The sequence below is a fragment of the Lagenorhynchus albirostris genome, chromosome 11 (assembly GCF_949774975.1).
Source record: "Lagenorhynchus albirostris chromosome 11, mLagAlb1.1, whole genome shotgun sequence".
NCBI classification, from domain to species: Eukaryota; Metazoa; Chordata; class Mammalia; order Artiodactyla; family Delphinidae; genus Lagenorhynchus; species Lagenorhynchus albirostris.
This window is the reverse complement of record NC_083105.1, coordinates 20,584,827-20,606,936: the sequence shown is the minus strand read 5'-3', so window position 1 is coordinate 20,606,936 and position 22,110 is coordinate 20,584,827. Positions and strand designations below refer to the sequence as shown.

Here is a 22,110-nt window from a genome sequence, read left to right as displayed (position 1 = left end):
GGAATGCTGGAAGCCTCAAGAAACTGGAAAAGGCAAGGTAACAGATTGTCCCTAGAGCCTCCAGAAAGAATGCAGCCTGGAGGTCCTTGTGACCTCCAGGACTGAATTGCTTTACCATACTGCTTTAAGGCACTAGTCTGTGGTAATATGTTGCAGCAATAGCAAACGAATACAATGCCTGACTCTGAGTACACCCTCAGGAAATGTTTGTTAGTAAATAGGCAGATGAACTAGGCTACAAGCATCTCTTCTTTTTTTTTTTTTTTTTAACATCTTTATTGGGGTATAATTGCTTTACAATGGTGTGTTAGTTTCTGCTTTATAACAAAGTGAATCAGTCATACATAAACATATGTTCCCATATGTCTTCCCTGTTGCGTCTCCCTCCCTCCCACCCTCCCCATCCCACCCCTCCAGGCTGTCACAAAGCACCGAGCCAATATCCCTGTGCCATGCGGCTGCTTCCCACTAGCTATCTACCTTACTGCGTTTGTTAGTGTGTATATGCCCATGACTCTCTCTCGCCCTGTCACGGCTCACCCTTCCCCCTCCCCATAACCTCAAGTCCGTTCTCTAAGAGGTCTGCGTCTTTATTCCTGCTTTACCCCTAGGTTCTTCATGACATTTTTTTCTTAAATTCCATATATATGTGTTAGCATACGGTATTTGTCTCTCTCTTTCTGACTTACTTCACTCTGTATGACAGACTCTAGGTCTATCCACCTCATTACAAATAGCTCAATTTCGTTTCTTTTTATGGCTGAGTAATATTCCATTGTATATATGTGCCACATCTTCTTTATCCATTCATCCGATGACGGGCACTTAGGTTGTTTCCATCTCCGGGCTATTGTAAGTAGAGCTGCAATGAACATTTTGGTACATGACTCTTTTTGAATTTTGGTTTTCTCAGGGTATATGCCCAGTAGTGGGATTGCTGGGTCATATGGTAGTTCTATTTGTAGTTTTTTAAGGAACCTCCATACTGTTCTCCATAGTGGCTGAACCAATTCACATTCCCACCAGCAGTGCAAGAGTGTTCCCTTTTCTCCACACCCTCTCCAGCATTTATTGTTTCTAGATTTTTTGATGATGGCCATTCTGACTGGTGTGAGATGATATCTCATTGTAGTTTTGATTTGCATTTCTCTAATGATTAATGATGTTGAGCATTCTTTCATGTGTTTGTTGGCAGTCTGTATATCTTCTTTGGAGAAATGTCTATCTAGGTCTTCTGCCCATTTTTGGATTGGGTTGTTTGTTTTCTTGTTATTGAGCTGCATGAGCTGCTTGTAAATTTTGGAGATTAATCCTTTGTCAGTTGCTTCATTTGCAAATATTTTCTCCCATTCTGAGGGTTGTCTTTTTGTCTTGTTTATGGTTTCCTTTGCTGTGCAAAAGCTTTGAAGTTTCATTAGGTCCCGTTTGTTTATTTTTGTTTTTATTTCCATTACTCTAGGAGGTGGGTCAGAAAGGATCTTGCTTTGATTTATGTCATAGAGTGTTCTGCCTATGTTTTCCTCTAAGAGTTTGATAGTTTCTGGCCTTACATTTAGGTCTTTAATCCATTTTGAGCTTATTTTTGTGTATGGTGTTAGGGAGTGATCTAATCTCATACTTTCACATGTACCTGTCCAGTTTTCCCAGCACCACTTATTGAAGAGGCTGTCCTTTCTCCATTGTACATTACTGCCACCTTTATCAAAGATAAGGTGTCCATATGCAAGCATCTCTTCTTATAAGAAAATGTGGAATTGTAATCTAGTATAATTTTAAAAGATTAATTTACTCCCTGATATCTAAGTATTAGGAGTTGTGATACGTTCAGTTCCCCTAAACTCCTAAACCCAGACTAAATGTAGACAGGAGTAAGCCAAACAGAAAAATGCTGTGTTTTAAGAAACAATGACAGGCAAAATTTATTGAACACTTACTATGTGCTTCATTTACCTTCTCTCATTGAACCCTCACAACAACCCTATGTGATAAGTGCTACTGTCATCATCCCGAGAGGGGTTAAAAATTTGTCCAAAGTCTCATAGCTCATAAGTGATAAAGCCTGGACTAGAACCCAGGCTGACTGACTCCAAAGTTCAAGCATGTACTGCCTTGGCGTGGGAAGGGAACAGCACAAGATGATGGAAAGCCTGCTGTCACCAGGTAAGGGTCCAGATCCACCTCTGCATGGCCCTGGGAAAGTTCCCTAACTTTGGGGTCTGGTCTCTTCTTCTGAAAAATGTGGCGGTTGGGCCAGATGACCTTCAAAGTCTCTTTTTGGAACAGAGTTTCTATAACTCTTTCCAACTTAAAGAAAAATCACACATGTCAAATGGGTGAAATAAGGACAGGTAAGCATCATATCCTGCACTGAAAAACGTGCTACCTTTGGTAAGCAACTGGTAATTTCCAGTATCCATTTGCTTATTTTATCTCTTTACCACCACTGTTTTATAAATGTAACAAGGAGGAGTGTGGTGGACTGATTACAAAAATGGTTCTAGTTCTCCACTCCTCCCTTTAGTTATGCCCTTTGCAATGAGAACTTGCAGCTCTTCCCATCAAGAGATGGAGACCATTTCCCCACCCACTGAATAAGGGCTATTCTTGTAACTTGCTTTGCCAAATAGAATAAGGTCAAAGTGGTGTGTGACCGTCCTGAGCCTAGGTCTTGCTCTCTTCCAGGCTGTCTCAGGCCTCTACCTGTCCATGAGAAAAGCTCAGGCTAGCCTGCTGGATGATGAGAGACCACACAAAGCAGAGCTATGTAGCCAAGTAATCCAAGCCAAGGCCACGCGAGATTAGCCAGCCCCCAACCACTTGGTCAGCAAACCACAGACGCCAGCAAGCCCAGCAAGATCAACCAAGACAAACCCAGAACGTCAGAACCAGCCAGCCACAGACTTGTTGCATGTCACTGTGGTTGTTTTTTATGCAGCTTTATTGTGGTGATAACTGATACAGTTCACTTTCAGGCAAAGCAGAAAGTCTGGCGTATGAATTATACCTGTATTAATCAGAACAATTAATTAAGCAATCAGGAAAATTACGTTGCAAGCAACAGAAGTCTGACTCAGATTTGCTTAAACACACAAGGGAATGTACTGGTTCATATTATTGAAAAGTCCAAGACACAGCTAGATTTAGATGCTCCAAATTTATCATTAGAAACCTGATTCTATCTCTTCATTCTATTTTTGTCTGTCTTAGCTTCATTCTAATGCAAATATTCCCTCACAGGTCAAGATAGCCACCAGCAGCCTCCAGTTTATGCTCTATTGTATTTAACCATTAAATAGAAAGAGGGTTTCTGTTTCCCAACAGTTCAAGTAAAAGTCCTAGGGAGGGGCTTCCCTGGTGGCGCAGTGGTTGAGAATCCACCTGCCGATGCAGGGGACACGGGTTCGTGCCCCGGTCCGAGAAGATCCCACATGCCGCGGAGCGGCTGGGCCCGTGAGCCATGGCCGCTAAGCCTGCGCGTCCAGAGCCTGTGCCCCGCAACGGGAGAGGCCACAACAGTGAGAGGCCCGCGTAGCGCAAAAAAAAAAAGTCCTAGTGACGACATTCACTGGACTGACTAGGATCACAGACCTATCCCCAAACCAATCACTTTGTTTTTTCAGGGAGATACACTGGGCCTGGGTCTGGATCATGCATCCAACCCTGGAGATAGGATGGGTTGGAATTAAAACCACATGCACTGAGAATAAATAAAGAGGGGATTCCCTAAAAGAAAATAAAAAGTAGTGCTACCAAAAGAATATATGGAAACTACGCATGTCTTCTATACTCCTCCATATTACTAATGAATTAAAGAAAAAGAGAGTGAAGCAATGACTTCTCAGCATTGATTCTTCTGCAGAACAGTAGGCTGTTCACTGTTACCTGTAAAAACTTTTCAACATTCATGCCAAAGTAACTATTGTTATGCACAATTTTCTTCCACCCCACCAGATGAATGTCTAAAAATCAAATCTTGATCACATCTCTCTATCATGTAAGTAGATAATATCAAGTGCCCATACGCATTAAGGAAGGTCTTAGGATAGTCATTAGAATCATGAGGCATCTGAACTTGATCTCAAAGACTCTTGATGTGCGCCCATGAATCGTAAAATTGCTTGCAAGTCCTAACTGGAGAGGTAGCATAGTGCAGTGGCCAAAAGCACAGGTTCTGGATACAGTCTATGGATATCTGGGTTCCAGCTCTGACTGCTTAATGAAACTATGTGACTTTGGGTAACTCAGTCTCAGTTTTCCCATCAGTAAATGGGGATAATAACAGAATTTACCTTGTAGAAAGAGTAAATGAGTCATCATATGCAAAGCACTTAGAACAGTATCCGGTACATAGTAAGAGCTATAAAGTGTCAGCTATTAATCATCTGGGCAGACACATGTGGCAACAAGTCTTTTGAACCTGGAGTAAGAAAGTCTGGCACCATCAATCAAAGGTGCGTGACCCCAGCGGAGTCACTTCTTGCCTCTGGGATTACTTTATCTATAATGTGACGGAAATTATATCTACCCTGCTTACCTTGCAGGGATGCCATAAGGATCAGAGGAGTTGACGGGTGCTAAATCCTTTAGAAACCTCCAAGTCCTTTATAAATAGAAGGCCTTATTAACACTAATTACCTCCATCTAGATTATCTGACTGTGTGCAATCAATGCAGTTTTTCATCCCACACTGCTTTGCGCAAAGAATCATTAGGGAAAAAAACCTGCTGCTGACAAATAATGGATACCCCAACCAAACCCAGTGCAAATGTCCTTAGGGATTGTTTTGTGACTTAATATTCACCATCACCTTTTATACCTAGCCTGAAGTAAAGTTCATTGTAATGGAAAGGGTATTAAATTGGTGGTCAGGACACCTGGATTCTAGTTCCCAATTGTGCTGTTAATTTATTGTGTCATCTCAAGTGAGTCAATTGATTTCTCTGGGTTTCCCTAGTCTGTAAAATGGGGAATGCTTATAATGTTGTGACTGCATAGCTCTTGTGACAGAGATGTTCCTGGGCATTGGGATGTGGTCATTCTTGGAGGAGGATTACTCATAACTTAGGTTAAATCCCCACTGAAATTCTGGAAAACACATCTGCCCAGACAGTATTTTATTACAAATACAGTATTTGCTTAAGAGAATACATCCAAGAGTATATGTTGAAATGACAATGTCTTTGTCTCTAGAATTTCCCATGAATATAAGCAAAAATCATCTTACAGATGACCAAGAAGAGGATCGCAATCTTCCTTTCTCTAGTCCCACAAGGCATCTGGTGATGTCCTCTTCCATGGACCTTCTTCCACCGTCCTTGCCTTGGGACCACAGCAGCTCTAAGAGCTACTAAGAGGCTGTTTCAGCAATTTCCTAGTATGGTCTATTAAGCCCTATGTGATCTGCTCCCCAGACCTCTGACTTCCCCTCCTACTTGCTGTGTTCCTGATACGCTGGGCTCCTGGCTATTCCTGGACCAGACTGAAGCTCAATCCTGCCTCAGGTCCTTTGCACTTGCTGTTCTTCTGCCTGGAATTATCTTCATCTCCAGAGGTCCCTCCCTCCCTTCCTTCATGTTTCTGCTTCCCTGATTACCTTATATAACATAGCAAACCCTTCTCACTTTGCTCTGGTGCTCCCTGAATTAAGTACCAGCTAAGCTGCAATAATAAAGAAATCCAAACCCAAAGTGGCTTATACTAGATAGACGTTTATTTCCCTCTTGCGTAACTGTCAAGAATTGAGCAGTCCAAAGCTGGGGGCTCTGTCATGTTCCACACTTGGCTTCCAAGGATGCTCCAGTCAATGCCATCTCTTAGCCAGTTGGAAGGAGAAAGAAAGGGTACAAAGCAAGTGGCTTTATCCTTCAGCTAACGACCTGACTGAAAGTTACACAAAACATTTCCACTCATATCCCCTTGGACTGAACTTGGTCACAACACTATATCCAGGTGCAAAATGGAGGGAGGGGGGGAAATGTAGTCTCTAATGCATGGTCATGTTACCAGCTAAAAGTTGAGATAGGGGTTCTTTTTAAAAAAATTTTTACACAATTTTTAAAGGTTACACTCCATTTACAGTTATTACAAAATACTGGCTATATTCCCTGTGTTGTACAATACATCCTTGTAATCTATATTACACCCAATTGTTTGTACCTACCACTCCCCCTCCAATGTTACCTCTCCCTGCCTCTCCTCACTGGTAACCACTAGTCTGTTCTCTATATTTGTGATTTGCTAGTTTGTTGCATTTTTTATTAAGTGATATGATACATTATTTGTCTTTCTGTGTCTGACTTATTTCACTTAGCATAATGCCCTCCAAGTCCAACCATATTGCGGCAGATGGCAAAATTTCATTCTTTTTTATGGCTGAGTAGTATTCCACTGTGTGTGTGTGTGTGTGTGTGTGTGTGTGTGTGTGTGTGTGTGTTGTTGATTTTTTTGATGTTGACTTGTATAAGCAGTTGAGATAGGGGTTCTTTCTCTAAAAAATGAAAAGGGGAATGAATTTTGTGGAATAATTAAGCTTCTGTCACACTCTCTATCTACCTGCTGTATTTATCTCCATAGCACTTATTGCCATGTGATGGTCTACTAGAGATTTACATATTTATTTTTTGTTTCCCCACACTGGAATATGAGCCCCATGAAGGCAGGGAATTCATTTGTTTACTGTTGTCTCTTAAGCCTTTAGATCAGTGCCTGACACACAGTAGGCACTCAATAAAAATTCACTGAGTATGTAAATACATCTTTTTTCTTCCTAGCTGCTGTTCTTTTTTTATTTATTTATTTATTTTAACATCTTTATTGGAGTATAATTGCTTTACAATGGTATGTTAGTTTCCTAGCTGCTGTTCTGAGTCACTCACTTCTCTTTCTGATTCACTCTGAATCACACAGGTCCAAATTTTCTTGGTTTCTAGTGTTAATGAGATTCTGGTCCTACTTCCTCTTGGAGCTCCCAGGATTCAAGAGCAGGGTGTTGTCTTTCTAGATCCCATCTCAAGTAGCAATGATCTTCTCCAAAGAACTTTTGGGTTTACAAGGAGAAGGATTTAGGAGGAGATGTAATTTTAAAAAATTAATAGGCTTTATTTTTGGAGCAGTTTTAAGTTTACAGAAGAATTGAACAGAAAGTATAGTGAATTCCTGTATACCCCCTTCCCCTTCCCATACAATTTCCCCCATTATTAATATCTTGCATTACTGTGGTATACTTGTTACAATGGATGGACCAATGTTGATACATTATTACTAACTAAGGTCTGTGTTTAAATTAGGGTTTACTCTTTGTGTTGTACTGTTTTCTTTTTCTTTTTTTTTTTTTTTGCGGTACGTGGGCCTCTCACTGTTGCAGCCTCTCCCGTTGCAGAGCACAGGCTCCAGACGCGCAAGCCCAGTGGCCATGGCCCACGTGCCCAGCCGCCCCACGGCATGTGGGATCCTCCCATACCGGGGCACGAACCCATGTCCCCTGCATTGGCAGGCAGACTCTCAACCACTGCGCCACCAGAGAAGCCCCTGTTTTATAAGTACTGACAAATGCATAAAATCATGTATCCACCATTACACAAACTATCACACAGAATAGTTTCACTGCCCTAAAAACCCCCTGTGCTTCACCTATTTGTCCCCTCCTCCCAGCAACCACTGATCTTTTTGTTGTCTCCATAGTTTTGCCTTTTCCAAAATGTCATAAAGTTGGAGTCTACAGTATGTAGCTTTTTCAAATGGGCTTCTTTCACTTAGTGATATGCATTTAAGCTTCTTCTATGTTTTTCTGAAACTTGATAGTGCATTTTACTTTTTTTAATTTAATTTTTATTTTATATTGGGGTATAGTTGATTTACAACATTGTGTTAGCTTCAGGTGTACAGCAAAGTGGTTCAGTTATACATATACATACATCCATTCTTTTTCAGATTAATTTCATGTTATCAATGAATAATATTCTATTGTATGGATGTACCATAGTTTATCCATTCACCTATTGAAGGACATCCTGGTTGCTTCCAAGTTTTGGCAATTATGAGTAAAGCTGTTATAAACAACCATGTGCAGGTTTTTGTGTGGACATAAGTTTTCAATTCATTTAGATAAATACCTAGGAGAGTGACAGGTGGCTCATAGGATAAGCCAATGTTTCGCTTTATGAGAAATAGGTAACTGTCTTCCAAAGTGGCTGTACCATTTTGCATTCCCACCAGCAATGAATGAGAGTTCCTGTTGTTCCACATCCTCTCCAGCATTTAGTGTTGTCAGTATTTTAGAGCTTAGCCATTCTAACATGGATGTAGTGGTATCTTAATGTTTTTCAATTTCCAACTCTCTAATGACATACAATGTTGAGCATCTTTCATATGCTCATTTGCCATCTGTATATCCTCTTCGGTGAGGTGTCTGTTCAGATCTTTTGCCCTTTTTAAATTGAGTTCTTTTTATTGTTGAATTTTAAGAGTTCTTTGCACGTTTTGGATACACATCTTTTATCAGATATGTGTTTTGCAAGTATCTTTCCCAGTCTGTGGCTTCTTTCCATTCTCTTAAGATGTATCTTTTTTTAAATAAATTTATTTATTTTGTTTTATTTTTATTTTTGGCTGCGTTGGGTCTTCACTGCTGCGTGCAGGCTTTCTCTAGTTGCGGCCAGTGGAGGCTACTCTTCGTTGCGGTGCGCGGACTTCATTGCGGTGGCTTCTCTTGTTGCGGAGCTCTCTTGTTGCGGAGCACGAGCCGTAGGTGCATGGATTTCAGTAGTTGTGGCACATGGGCTCAGCAGCTGTGGCTCACAGGCTCTAGAACGCAGGCTCAGTAGTTGTGGTGCACAGGCTTACCTGCTCCATGGCATGTGGGATCTTCCTGGACCAGGGCTCAAACCCGTATCCCCTTCATTGGCAGGCGGATTCTTAACCACTGCGCCACTAGGAAAGCCCCAACACAAAAATATTAAGTCAGCTGTATAAGTATTATTTTGGATGAAAGTGAAAGAACCCAATTAAAATTGGCTTAAGCATACAAAAGTGGAATTAGTGAACTAAGGTGACTGAAAAGTCCAAGGACTGGGTGGATCGATCCATTGGCTCACATAAGCTCATCTCAATCAATCTCTCTCCCTCCCTGTCTCTCATCTACTTTGCACAGCGTTCATTCACAGGCAGACCTCTCCATGAAGTGACACAATGGCCACCAACAGCTTCAGGCTCCTATCATCTTGCAAAACTTCAAGAAAAAGAAGCATCTCTTTCCCAATAGCTCTCACAAAACTTCCAGATAGGGTCCCTGGCCCAGCTTGGGACACATGCTTACCTCTGAACCAGTTAGTTGGCCAAAGAAATACAACTTAGGACACAGGCCCTCCTAGGTGTCTAGTCTGAACTTCAGACACTAAGAATGAGGGAAGAGTGATTCCTCAAAGGAAAATAAGGATGCTGCTTCCAGAGGAAGAGAGAACAAACACTGTCAAGAAATCAACAAATGTCTACCATAACATCCAAGCATTTATTTCTCTAAACCTGGCCCTTCTAGTTCACACTCTTAAGCTGTGGGGTGGCAAAAAGGCAAACTGAAATTAGAAGACCTGAATTCTAGTCCTTCCACCACTTAGAAGTTCTCCGATCTTCAGATCCCTTATCTTTAAAGTGAGGATAATACAACCTACCTTGCAAATGTGGATAGGAGAACAAAATAACGATAATAGCAAATACTTATAAAAGACTAAACAGTAATAATAGTAAACACATTCTATAGCACATGGGATGTGCCAGACAACGTTCTAAGTGCTTTAACATACAGGAGGTCAGTGATTCCCAAACTTGAGCCTGCAGCGGAATCACCTGGAAGGCTTGTGAAAGTACGGATTACTGGGCCCCATCCCCAGAGTTTCTGATTCAACAGGCTTGGGGTGAAGCCTGAGAATTCACATGTCTAACAAGTTCCCCTTGGGTGCTGCTGCTGCTGCTTGGGGACCACACTTTGATAACCAAAGTATTAGGTTAGTGACTCTTTGGAACAGCTCCATGAGGGGCACCAGTATTACCCCTAATTTGGTAGTGAGTAAACTGAGGTTCACATAGCAGTGACAAGGGTGTGAGCCTGGGACACCTGGTAGCAGAGTCCAAGCTCTCCTCTCCTTCAAAGAAGCAACTAAGATGTAATAGGACAAAAGCCAATTCGCATGCAGAGATATAACCAAGGGGAGGGTGGGAAAATGGAGAAGGGGAGATAAATCCAAACTGAGACCCTTATCCTTCCTACAGAAGATGTCAAGTTAAGGATAAAAATAGAGGGTAGAAATCATGAAAGTGGGTATGTAAAAATACGTAGGTGTTTAAATTGTTCAAAAAGCAGGTTAATTTAGGTTATCCTCTGACATCTCTTTTTTTTTTATTGTTTTACATCTTTATTGGGGTATAATTGCTTTACAATGGTGTGTTAGTTTCTGCTTTATAACAAAGTGAATCAGTCATACATAAACATATGTTCCCATATGTCTTCCCTGTTGCGTCTCCCTCCCTCCCACCCTCCCTATCCCACCCCTCCAGGCTGTCACAAAGCACCGAGCCAATATCCCTGTGCCATGCGGCTGCTTCCCACTAGCTATCTACCTTACTGCGTTTGTTAGTGTGTATATGCCCATAACTCTCTCTCGCCCTGTCACGGCTCACCCTTCCCCCTCCCCATAACCTCAAGTCCGTTCTCTAAGAGGTCTGCGTCTTTATTCCTGCTTTACCCCTAGGTTTTTCATGACATTTTTTTTTTCTTAAATTCCATATATATGTGTTAGCATACGGTATTTGTCTCTCTCTTTCTGACTTACTTCACTCTGTATGACAGACTCTAGGTCTATCCACCTCATTACAAATAGCTCAATTTCGTTTCTTTTTATGGCTGAGTAATATTCCATTGTATATATGTGCCACATCTTCTTTATCCATTCATCCGATGACAGGCACTTAGGTTGTTTCCATCTCCGGGCTATTGTAAATAGAGCTGCAATGAACATTTTGGTACATGTCTCTTTTTGAATTATGGTTTTCTCAGGGTATATGCCCAGTAGTGGGATTGCTGGGTCATATGGTAGTTCTATTTGTAGCTTTTTAAGGAACCTCCATACTGTTCTCCACAGTGGCTGTATCAATTTACATTCCCACCAACAGTGTAAGAGGGTTCCCTTTTCTCCACACCCTCTCCAGCATTTATTGTTTCTAGATTTTTTGATGATGGCCATTCTGACTGGTGTGAGATGATATCTCATTGTAGTTTTGATTTGCATTTCTCTAATGATTAGTGATGTTGAGCATTCTTTCATGTGTTTGTTGGCAGTCTGTATATCTTCTCTTAAAAGAAAATAAGGAATTTAAAGTTCACGACAGAAATGCCAACGGTGAGTGAAAGTGGGGAAGGAAAACAAGCTGAACACAGAAGGCAGTAGCGTGTGTGCATGTCTGTATGTGTGTTTCAGGAGGTGGAGAAGGGTGTTCCAAATATTTTAACACCGACGGAAAGACTGCACCAGCTCCCCTGTAAAATGCTGAGTCACTCAGTGTATTAAACAGTAAAAATGGCAGCAGCGTCAATGATCTGCTCTCTGGAAGAGACATATTCAAAACCGAAGACAACAGCCTTCTTCTTGAGCAGATGCTGCAAAATGAAATGCCTGAAGGGGCCAGGTGGGTACCTCAGACATAAACCAGCGAGGGGGTCAGGGCTTGGACTACAGGGAGTGATTGCTGCTCTTCCAAATGTGGGCCCAGTGTTGTGGATTTTTTTAATTTTTCAAGAGAAGCTAGAAATCTGGATTTTCACTTGAAATCTCCAGATTTTTTACAAATTAAAATATTTCAAGAACATTTTTGGTGAGCAAAATATATCTGTGTGCTACACTGGGCTGGTGAAGCCTACCACTTTGCAATTTCTGGTCTAATGTCTCTGATCCCTGAGGCATAAACCAGGAAAGGAGAATAGAAGCTCAATGGTCTCAGTGCTTAAAAGCGATCATATGGTTGAAAAAGAAACAATAAAAGAAAGACTGTTCATATAGGCATGTATAAGTTACAAGAGACTTTGACCTGCTTTATGTCAAAGGATCTCCTTACTAACCAGCAAGTAAAAAGGCAGACTTGGTTATTACTTAAAGGTGAGGAAACTGAGGCTGAGAGATTAAGTCACTGGTCCAATTATCAGCTAATACATGGAAAATCCTAGAATTGGGATCCAAATGTTCTTCTGAATCCAAACTCCATGCTCTTGCTGCCTCCCGCTTTATATACAACAGTGAACATGGTTCTCACAAGAAGGGAACGATCTTTGGGTCAGCTTCTCTTAACTACCGTAATTAAGAGTTACTAAAATATCTTCCTTGGCTTTCTTCTTTTCCCTTCACTCCCCTCTATCGGTTTGAGATCTCACTTCCTTGGTCCCTTGCTCTGAGTCAGAACCATTTCCCGTTTGATATATTGCAACTTTTGAGCCCCACCATGCAGACCTGCCCCCTTCCTGACATCACGTACAATATCTTACTAACATTTCAAGAGCCTTGGATTACTGTTGTCCCCACTTTACACTTAAGGAAACTGAGGCTCTCCCTACCTCTGAGTTTCACCCCGTTCTTTGTTTTACTTTTTATTAGCCCAAGGATACTAAGGGTGATACCAGTGCCCAGTGCTAACTTGAGAGGATGTGGCTTTGGATTAAGAGCTAAAAACAACCAAATTGGGCTTCCCTGGTGGCACAGTGGTTGAGAGTCCACCTGCCGATGCAGGGGACACGGGTTCATGCCCTGGTCCGGGAAGATCCCACATGCCACGGAGCGGCTGGGCCCGTGAGCCATGGCCACTGAGCCTGCGCGTCCGGAGCCTGTGCTCCACAACGGGAGAGGCCACAACAGTGAGAGGCCCGCATACCGCAAAAAAAAAAAAATTTGTATTTGACTACTTTGAACCCTTGCATATACTGCTCCTTCCCTTGTTCCCTCTACCTAGATAACACCATTTGTGTCCATGCTCCTCCCTTGCCTGGTTTTCTTCTATCCATCTTCCAGATCTCAGCTTAGATGTCACCTCCAGCTAGAAGCCTTCCATGTCCAGGCTAGGCAAACTTCTCATGTGTTCTTGTAGTCCCTTGGGCTTTAAATTAGAGTGTGCACTAAGGAAACAAAGAATAAAAAGCAAAACTTCCCAATCGAGCTTACGAAGGAAGGAAAGAAAGAATTATGTGTCTAAGTGAACTAGCTGGAATGGATGGGGCAGGCAGAACCATTGCGGTAAAAAGAAACAGAGGATTGCAAGGGGTATTTAAGGCCTTGGCATGGAGGGCAAAAGCTGGGGGGCAAGAAGATTCATAAGTAAACAGTGGTGTTCTTCGTGGCTGCTTTGGATATTCCACAGAACCTCAGAAACAGCTTTGGAAGAAACCTTAACAATCCTGCGGCACAACCCTCATCCAGTGCAGGAGTTACATTAGCCTTGAGTTTGTCAGGGTTAAACAAAGTACTGTACGCTTTGTTAATTCAACAAACATTCATTAAACTCTTAAGTTCACGGGATACGCTGATGATACAAAGTTGAAAAAGTACATGGTTTCTGCCCTTAAGGAACTTGTCAGGTAGCCAGACAGTAGACTGCTTATTCATTCAGCAAACATTTATACCATTCTCTGTGTGCCAATACAATTCCTTGAAAAACTGGTATTATTATCACTTCTTTTAATAGATCAGGAAGTTGGGTCTCAGAAAGGTTAGGTAACTTGTCAAAGGTTGTGCAGTTACGGTACCTGGCACCTTTCATCCATTAGCTTCTTTACTCTGCACAACAACGCCCTATAAGGTAGGTGCTTTCATGAGCTCCGTTTTACATAAAAGGAATTGAGGCTCAGAGAGGGTAAGTAACTTCCCCAAGACTACACCAGTAATAAATGGCAGAGGTAGGAGTCAAACCCAGGCAATCTGGTTCTAGCATCTATGCTCTTAACCACCATGTTGTATTGATAAATTGTTCAACCAGAGCTGTCAATATTATATGGATCATATAATGAGTAACAATGCAATATATAACTTGTGTCAGTTTTTTGATTTTCATGTTTTTCTCTACTCCTTATTGTCCCATTAACTCCATTACCAAAAATAAATGACAGAGAAGCAAAAGGACACAATTATCTGGGGGTAATTTTAGCAATAGGTTGGGAACATTGCTTAGAGTAGGGGCTCTTACCCTCAGGTAACTGCAGACTTCTCTTTGAAATCATCTATACATTTTAGTGTGAATGAGCTTATTAGTATTTTTCTGAAGAGAAGGTCTACAGCTTTCTTAGACTCCTTGAAGGCTCTGTGACCCAACAAGGTGAAGAACCACCTAAAGAAAAAAAAAAAAAGCCAATTAGCTTACTGGAAGCCAGTCAAACATTGGGCATTTCTATATTTTATTACTAAAAAATAAAATCCATAAATGCTATGAATCCATTAAAAATATTTACAGCAACCCTGTGACAACATAAAAACATTGATGTCGTAATGCCAGTAACAATACGAAAGTGTTTTATCTACTTTACTTCTTCACCTGATTGCCTCCTCAATCCATACATATTTCGCTTCCTTTCCTCTACACCGGACCATACTTGTCAAGGTCATCAGTGACCATCACCTTGTCAGGTTCAGCAGCTACTTCTCTCTCCTCAGTTTTCACTATAGCTGGCCACTGGCTCTGCTTCCAGGCCAGGACTAGTCTGTTTCTACCTCACTGGCTCTCTTTCCCAGTCACCCTTCTGGTCACTGCTAAATGGTGGAGCATTCCAACGTTCAACTTGGGTCCTCTTCTTTTCTTTGTCCTCCTTTTCATCGCTCTCTCCCTAAAACATCTCATCCAGTTCCATGGCTTTAGATAACTTCACACTTTCTGTAAAGTGTATTTAAGTCACACCTCCAGCCCTGACCTCTACACTGAGCTCTAGGCAGGAATATATTCAATTTGTCTACTGAATATCTCTTCTTGGCTATCTAAGATGTAAGCACCTCAGACTAAACATTTCCAAACAAAATTATTAATATTATCAGTCTCTTTTTCAGCTCACATAACAGAGCATGGCCCATAGCAGACTGTCAAGAAACATTTGTTTAATGAGTAAGTGAAAAAACATACACACACACACACACACACACCTGTTTGTATAATTACATTTAACAACAGGACGTAAGAATGGTAGGAAAATACCAAAACGTTAACTGGTTGTGCACGAAACCATGCGTTTTCTTTAAAAGTCCTTTCCAATTTTAAATGGAAAAATAGTGGTTAAGAATATCAGACATCGGGCTTCCCAGGTGGCGCAGTGGTTGAGAGTCCGCCTGCCGATGCAGGGGACGCGGGTTCGTGCCCCGGTCCGGGAAGATCCCACATGCCGCGGAGCGGCTGGGCCCATGAGCCATGGCCGCTGAGCTTGCGCGTCCGGAGCCTGTGCTCCACAACGGGAGAGGCCACAAGAGTGAGAGGCCCGCGTACAGCAAAAAAAAAAAAAAAAAAAAAGGATATCAGGCATTGCTGGGGTGGGATAGGGAGGGTGGGAGGGAGGGAGACGCAACAGGCAAGAGATATGGGAACATATGTATACGTATAACTGATTCACTTTGTTATAAAGCAGAAACTAACACACCATTGTAAAGCAATTATACTCCAATAAAGATGTTAAAAAAAAAAAAGAATATCAGACATTGGAACTCAGTGCCCTCTGCCAGACTGCCACTTACCGGCTGCACATCCTTGCTTTCTCCATATGCCAAAGGGACTTAGAAATACGTACCTCATCTGTAGTCATGCAACGTTCACAATGCGCTTTACTGTGAAATTATGAATGTAAAGAGCTTTGCCTGATGCAGTATACATAGTGAGAGGTAGTAGTTACTGGCTGTTAATGATGACAGGCATGTTTTCTTTTATGATAAAAATACACATTTTTCTTGTAAACCTTTACTGAAGAGAGTTCAAAATACTCCGCCCCCACATACCCACTCAGCCAGAGCCTCCCAGTCTCCAGCCGGCTGCAGGGCGCGGGCGCGCCTGCTCCGTCCGCTTCTTCCGCCCACGTGACTCGCTCCGCCGGCTACCCGTCTCCAACATGGCGGCGCCCAGGGGCTCAAGCCGCACGTGAGAAAGTCTGAGTACGTGGGAGTGCAAGTGTGGGAGCCAGTTTCCCTTGTCTACAGTCAGTAGCATCCCTTCAACCCTTCCCGAGATCCTCGCGGGCCGCCGCCCCTCTGCAGCCATGAAGCCAAAGCCAGTTTCCCACAAGATCGAGAACACTTACCGGGTGAGTGAAGAAACTCGGCCGTGGGTCTAGTTCTCAGCGGAGCTCCCGAGGCTATAGTGCTCTGGACCGAGCGAAAGTCATTTGTCCGGAGGCTCTAGCAAAAGAGCCTCTCTCTCTCCGGGTGTAGTAAATATGGGATGGGGGAGGAAGCTTCAACTGCAGATTTCGCCCATGTATTGCGGCGTCTGGCCTGGCTGAGACTTCTCTTCAGGCCAGAGTTAAATTCAGTGTCACAAACGAACTGCTTAGGAATTCTTTCCTGCTCTTTTATCCTTGAAGACCGAATGGGGGGCGGGCCGGTGGGAGGAGGTGAGTGATTCCAGCTACTGGCTACTACACCACTTTCCCGGTTTGCTTCTTGAGAGTTTCTTTGTTACTCTACAGCCGTAGGTCTGTATATGTTTAAAAACACTGTTGTTGCCACGACTTAGCCAGATCCTGTACTTGCAGCAGGGTATGAAACCTAGCAGTAGATCTGGCGAGGCCACGTTGCTAGCTTTTACCTAGGTCAATCCACCAGTCTAGCATGGAAATTTTGTTGGAAATGATATTTTGCAAATATATCCATAGAAATATGTCATTATCTTCGTACAGTAGTGCAGTGCATTTGTCTTTCAGTTTGTTTTTAAAGTTATCTTCTGTGATTTGTCAGTGATGTCTACTTCTAGTTGTAAAACTCAGTTATACATTTTATGATTGATTGAAAATACAACTCTGAAATTGGAAGCGAAGCATAACATTATTTCTAATGATAGAACGTAAGGAGGCACATTGAACCTTTAAACTTTATACTTCCACGAGGAAATTGTCCACATATGATTGTGATAAGTATAAAATGTGGATGTGTTGTAAATATACTTCTCCCCTGCAGTTTCTTACGTTTGCTGAACGATTGGGAAATGTGAATATCGATATTATTCACCGGATTGATAGAACTGCAAGCTATGATGAGGTAAGAGAATGTTAAATGAGCTGATCTTCAAGTATTCATAGTTGGTTTTTTAGATTCTCTTTGAAGTGAATTTCTCAAGCCATTCTTTTATGAACATGAAATGCATTAGACCTGTGCTGTCTCAAACAGTAGCCACACATAACAAATTAGATATAAAATAAATTAAAAATTCTAATGCTCAGTAGCCATATGTGGCTAGTTGCTACCATACTGACCAAGTGCGGATATGGAACGTTTTCCATCATTGCTGAAAGTTCTATCGGGTGATGTGGTGTTAGAAAATTTACTTGATTCTCAGGTGGCTTCTGATTCCAGCCACTCCCTTCCCATGTGCATTCCGAGCACTGCTACAGATCCATGTTCCTGAAACTACAATTTTAAAGAGGTTTTGAGCAAGTCACTTTCCTGGGGCTCAGTTTCCTCCTTTATTAATAAACATGGGGGAGCTAAACCACATAATTTTTTCCAGTTCTAACCATGCTGTAACTCAGTCACACCTCTACTCAAAAATCTTGTTTTCGCTGCATCAAGTCATTATTTCTCTGACAGCCTTTTAAGGTCCTGTATAACGTGCCTTTAAATTAGGGATTCAATGTCAGTTTTTACTGTTTTTCACTTGACTCTAGTCAGACTCTGCTCACTATCTCTTTGAATGCCTTGTCTCCAATATGTGAATTCAGTGTGCTAATTATGTTATCTAGGTAGGCACATAATGCTTTGGGAACTCACCGTGAAGTGATCCTAACCTAGATTCTGTGAGGGTGTAAGGTGAGGTCAAAAAAGGTGAAGTGGACTAGGTGATACCTGAATTGAGTCTTGTTTGTATAGGTTTTAGCATGGCAAAGAGAACAGGAAAGGCTGTTTCAGGCTGAGGAAGAAGCCTTTATAAAGGAACAGAGGCTAAAGAGAGCATGTCACATTCAAGAAACTCCCAAGCATTTCAGTATGCTTATAATTGCCTGTGGGATGTTTGTTTATGTTGATGGTGACTGCAGATGGGTGAAGGGGGTAGCTGGTGAGAGATAAAGCTGAAGAGATAATCAAGGACCATGAAGGGCTTCATATGTCAAGCTAAGTTTGGATTTATCCTGAAGCTATGGGAAGTCATTCTAGGATTATAAAGCAGGGGAATGTGTGACATGATCAGTTGTAAATTTTAGATCTCTCTGGCTTTATTGTGGAGGAAAGAACAACCAGTTGCTCTGGAGTCAGGGTAACCAGTTGTGATGATTCGGTAGTCATCTAAGTAAGAACTTTTCTCTCATATAAATATGTACAAACACTTATAGAGGTCTTTTTTTTTTTTTTTTAAAGAAAAATTGGTTCCTACCATATACTTCACTTTGAAACTTGCTTTTCTCACTTTGAAAGTATACTATCAACATCCTTCTAATTTAATAATAGATATAATTCTTTTTAATAGCAACATAATATACCTTATTATGTACAGACCATAATATATATACCAACCATTTTCCTTTTGTTGGATATTTAGGCTTTTTTATGTTTCCCCCCCCACTACAATAAAGCTGAATGAATGTCTTTATACTTGTATATTTACAAATTTTCTAAGAAATATCTCCAAAAAGGGAATTGCTGGATCAAAGGACATACCTGTTTTTAATGTTAATAGAAATGCCAGATTACTTCTCTATAAGGTTGTAGCAATTCATATTTCCAAAAGCAGGATGAAAGAACTGTAAGAGTCAACATTTTTCTTGGCGTAAAATTGTGAAAAACAGAAAAAAATTTTTTTTTAGCGTGACTATTACTTAGTTTTTCTTCTGCCCATATTTTATACCTGATTGCTTTTTTAGGTGTGTTAGTTAATGCCCTGTTTAAAAAAAAACTAAGAGGAGTTTTTCAACTCTTGACTATCATCACTGTCTTAACGTATTAATATATCATTATTCTTATTTACTTTGATTATAGTTTTTCTTTGAGTTGTCTGATTAATGGACTGCTTTAATCTTGGCAGGAAGTTGAAACCTACTTTTTTGAGGGTCTACTGAAGTGGAGAGAACTGAACCTTACGGAGCACTTTGGTATTTTCTATTTTGTTTCTATTTTATTCACCCATCATTTGTACTATATATGGTCAAAACAGCTAAATATTGGTGTGATGGAAAAGCAGAACTTATTCTTTTTTTTTTTTTTTCCCCTTACCCAGGGAAATTTTACAAAGAAGTTATTGACAAATGCCAGTCTTTCAATCAGCTAGTCTATCATCAAAATGAGATAGTTCAGAGTTTGAAGACTCACCTGCAAGTCAAGAACAGTTATGCCTATCAACCCCTTTTGGAGTAAGTAGCATGTTGAAAGAAAGGCAACAACATTTATCTGAATTTTAAGAAAGGTTGTTTTATAGCTACATATGCTTTAGATCTGGTGTTTGTAATTTAGAAACAAGAATTTACCTTTTTTTGTTAGATGAAAATATTAGTACATTACTGTAAAGCAGAATCTTATGGGTATACTTTTTTGCTTTTTATACTTTTACAAGAACCTGATTTTTCTTTGACCCTATAGGAATGACTGAATATAACTTGTGATGGAAGGTACAAGCTCTAGCCTGATTTCTTTGCTCAACTCTTAAAACGTGAAAAATTTTATACGTCTCTTGAGACTTGGTTTAGTAGCTTTAATTAATCCTTTCATCATAGGCAATAGGTTATCATTTGTGAAACAGATTTGTAGTATTTGGTTTTTGATCTACATGTATCAGAATCAGTTACCTTTCCTTATTTTTTTCATCCAGTTTAGTTGTACAGTTGGCACGAGATCTGCAGACGGACTTCTATCCCCATTTTCAGGACTTTTTCCTGACTATCACTTCAATCCTGGAGACTCAGGACACGGAGTTGTTAGAATGGGCTTTCACCTCACTGTCCTATCTGTACAAGTACCTGTGGAGACTGATGGTGAAGGACATGTCCAATATATACAGGTGACCATTTCTCCCTCTCACATGGGTTTTTCTTTTCTTCTTCTTCTTTTTTTTTTTTGCTTTAAAATTTTATATATGATTCAGTGCTATTTAGTAAATTTATAGTTATGCAACCATCACCACAATCCAGTTGAAGAACGTTTCCATCATCTCCAAGAGATTTCTCATGCCCTTTTGCAGTCAGTTCTGCTCCCCGTCTGCATCAGTTTTGAAAGCAAAAGCAATATACATATATCGAATAGTCAGGATTTCCTCTGGGGAAACACCTGTGTGCTTGAAGCCCCTAAGGAGAATGATCCTCTTCTACAATGATATTTTCTAGCATTTAATTTTTAAATTTTTTATTTTTCGGTCAAGGGCAGTTTTTATGGATACTGACAACAAGCAGATACTTTCTGACTCCCATCTGTATTTAATGAAAACATGTATAATACCTGTCACTTGCACCTGCTGACGTGGCTACCTAACTTTAATATGTTCTTTAATTGGCCTTTTCCCTGTCTTCAGTCTGACGCCAAACTTCCTTTCCATCTCAGTCTCTAATTATTTTCTTATAAAACGTTGGTTCTCCAGCCAAAGTGGTCTGTAGTCTGTTCCATCAGTCTGCATTGACCTGACCTTCTCTTATCTCCAGCTATTGAAATCAGACCCCCTACCATCAAAGCCTGACTTGAATCCATAGCTTCCACATACGTGCCCGGGCACCTTGTCCAGAAATCAGAGCTTTGTACTCTGAACACGTCTGGCATCCCATACCACTTATGTCACACAACTTCTGTTATAATCGTTTCTTCTAATGTAATGGTGTCTCTACAAACCTATAAACTCTTCAAGAACCCCATCTTAAATATTTGAATTTTCCTAGCTCCTAAAGTACTGATTAAGACAAAAGAGACACTCAGTATTTGTAAGTAACTGTGGACAGGGAAAGAGAATGAATTCTGTACCAGCTTTTTGTTTAAAGTAAGGCAAAGATTGTTTGTAATCTATTTCAATCTGGGACTTAATGGAATTTCTACTTGGTGTCCTGATTACTTCTACATACTTCAGTTGGCACAGGAACACGTAAGATTAACCTTTTACCCCAACCCAGTATAAGTATGGATATGGGATAGGACTGTCCATTTTGTTTTTGTACCACCTCCCTTCACTCTACCCTCCTTTGAACACGGAATGAGAAAGAAATATTTTTCTGACCTTTACTAGTTCTCTGTGAAGATTTTGGTAAAACGTATTAGAAACCGAGATTACTTCATTAAAGACCAGCAAGATCTTGGGGTATATATAGTTTATTTGGTCTCATGACTTCTGCTGTTACTTTTATATCTCCTGAGTCAGGCTCTCCAGTTATAAATTTATTCGCTTTCTGTATGACATCTTCAACAGCCTGGATATTTTCACTTGACTGTTGTTGAAATCAAAGTCTACACATTCCTGTTCAAGCCAGCTCTTCTCATTCATTTGTGTGTTCAGTAAATATGTACTCAATGCCAGGCTTTGTTTGTTTGCCCAGTTTCTCACGGTGATACCATCATTCTTCCCATCACCGAGATTTGGCCACTTAGAGGCATCTTTGATCCAGTTGTCTTCAAGGACTTTACATCTTTTTGATTCTGCTATTCACGTACTCAATCCAGTGACTACTTATTGTACACTGTGTATCAGGCTTGAGATGCACTCACAAATAAACCAGATAAAAACCCCTCTTATGAAGTTTACATTTTATCAGGGGGAGAACATCTTGGGCATGGGGCTGGCATGAGCGAGGAACAGTGTGGAAGCCTGGGTGGTGCAGCAGCGTTTATAGAGGGAGAGTAATCAGGTGATGTCAGAGATGTGGTAGTAGGGGACCTGACCATAAAGGGCCTTGTGGATACTATAAGATCTTTGGTTTCATTGCAGGGACTCTTG

At 41.0% G+C, this 22,110-nt stretch overlaps 1 protein-coding gene and 1 long non-coding RNA gene across 3 annotated transcripts in view; one reads left to right on the top strand and one right to left on the bottom strand.

Annotated features, from left to right (window-relative positions):
• Positions 1–8,725: 8,725 nt before the first annotated feature.
• LOC132528578 (uncharacterized) lies at positions 8,726–16,046 on the bottom strand. 2 transcript variants are annotated; one of them, XR_009543235.1, is made up of 3 exons: positions 15,999–16,046; positions 14,215–14,355; positions 8,726–8,928 (listed from the first exon to the last, which is right to left on the bottom strand). It is a non-coding gene; the product is annotated as an uncharacterized LOC132528578 (long non-coding RNA). The 2 variants fall into 2 exon arrangements; XR_009543234.1 differs by lacking the exon at positions 15,999–16,046 and adding an exon at positions 15,794–15,925.
• A 144-nt stretch (positions 16,047–16,190) lies between these two features.
• The window catches only part of UTP20 (UTP20 small subunit processome component), a 94,026-nt gene continuing 88,106 nt past the window's right edge, over positions 16,191–22,110 (top strand). The window contains exons 1-5 of the mRNA XM_060164551.1: positions 16,191–16,300; positions 17,172–17,252; positions 19,231–19,297; positions 19,423–19,555; positions 20,011–20,199. Coding sequence (XP_060020534.1) covers positions 16,256–16,300; positions 17,172–17,252; positions 19,231–19,297; positions 19,423–19,555; positions 20,011–20,199 — 515 coding nt within the window. The 5' untranslated portion in view covers positions 16,191–16,255. The remainder of the gene's footprint in view (positions 16,301–17,171; positions 17,253–19,230; positions 19,298–19,422; positions 19,556–20,010; positions 20,200–22,110) is intronic.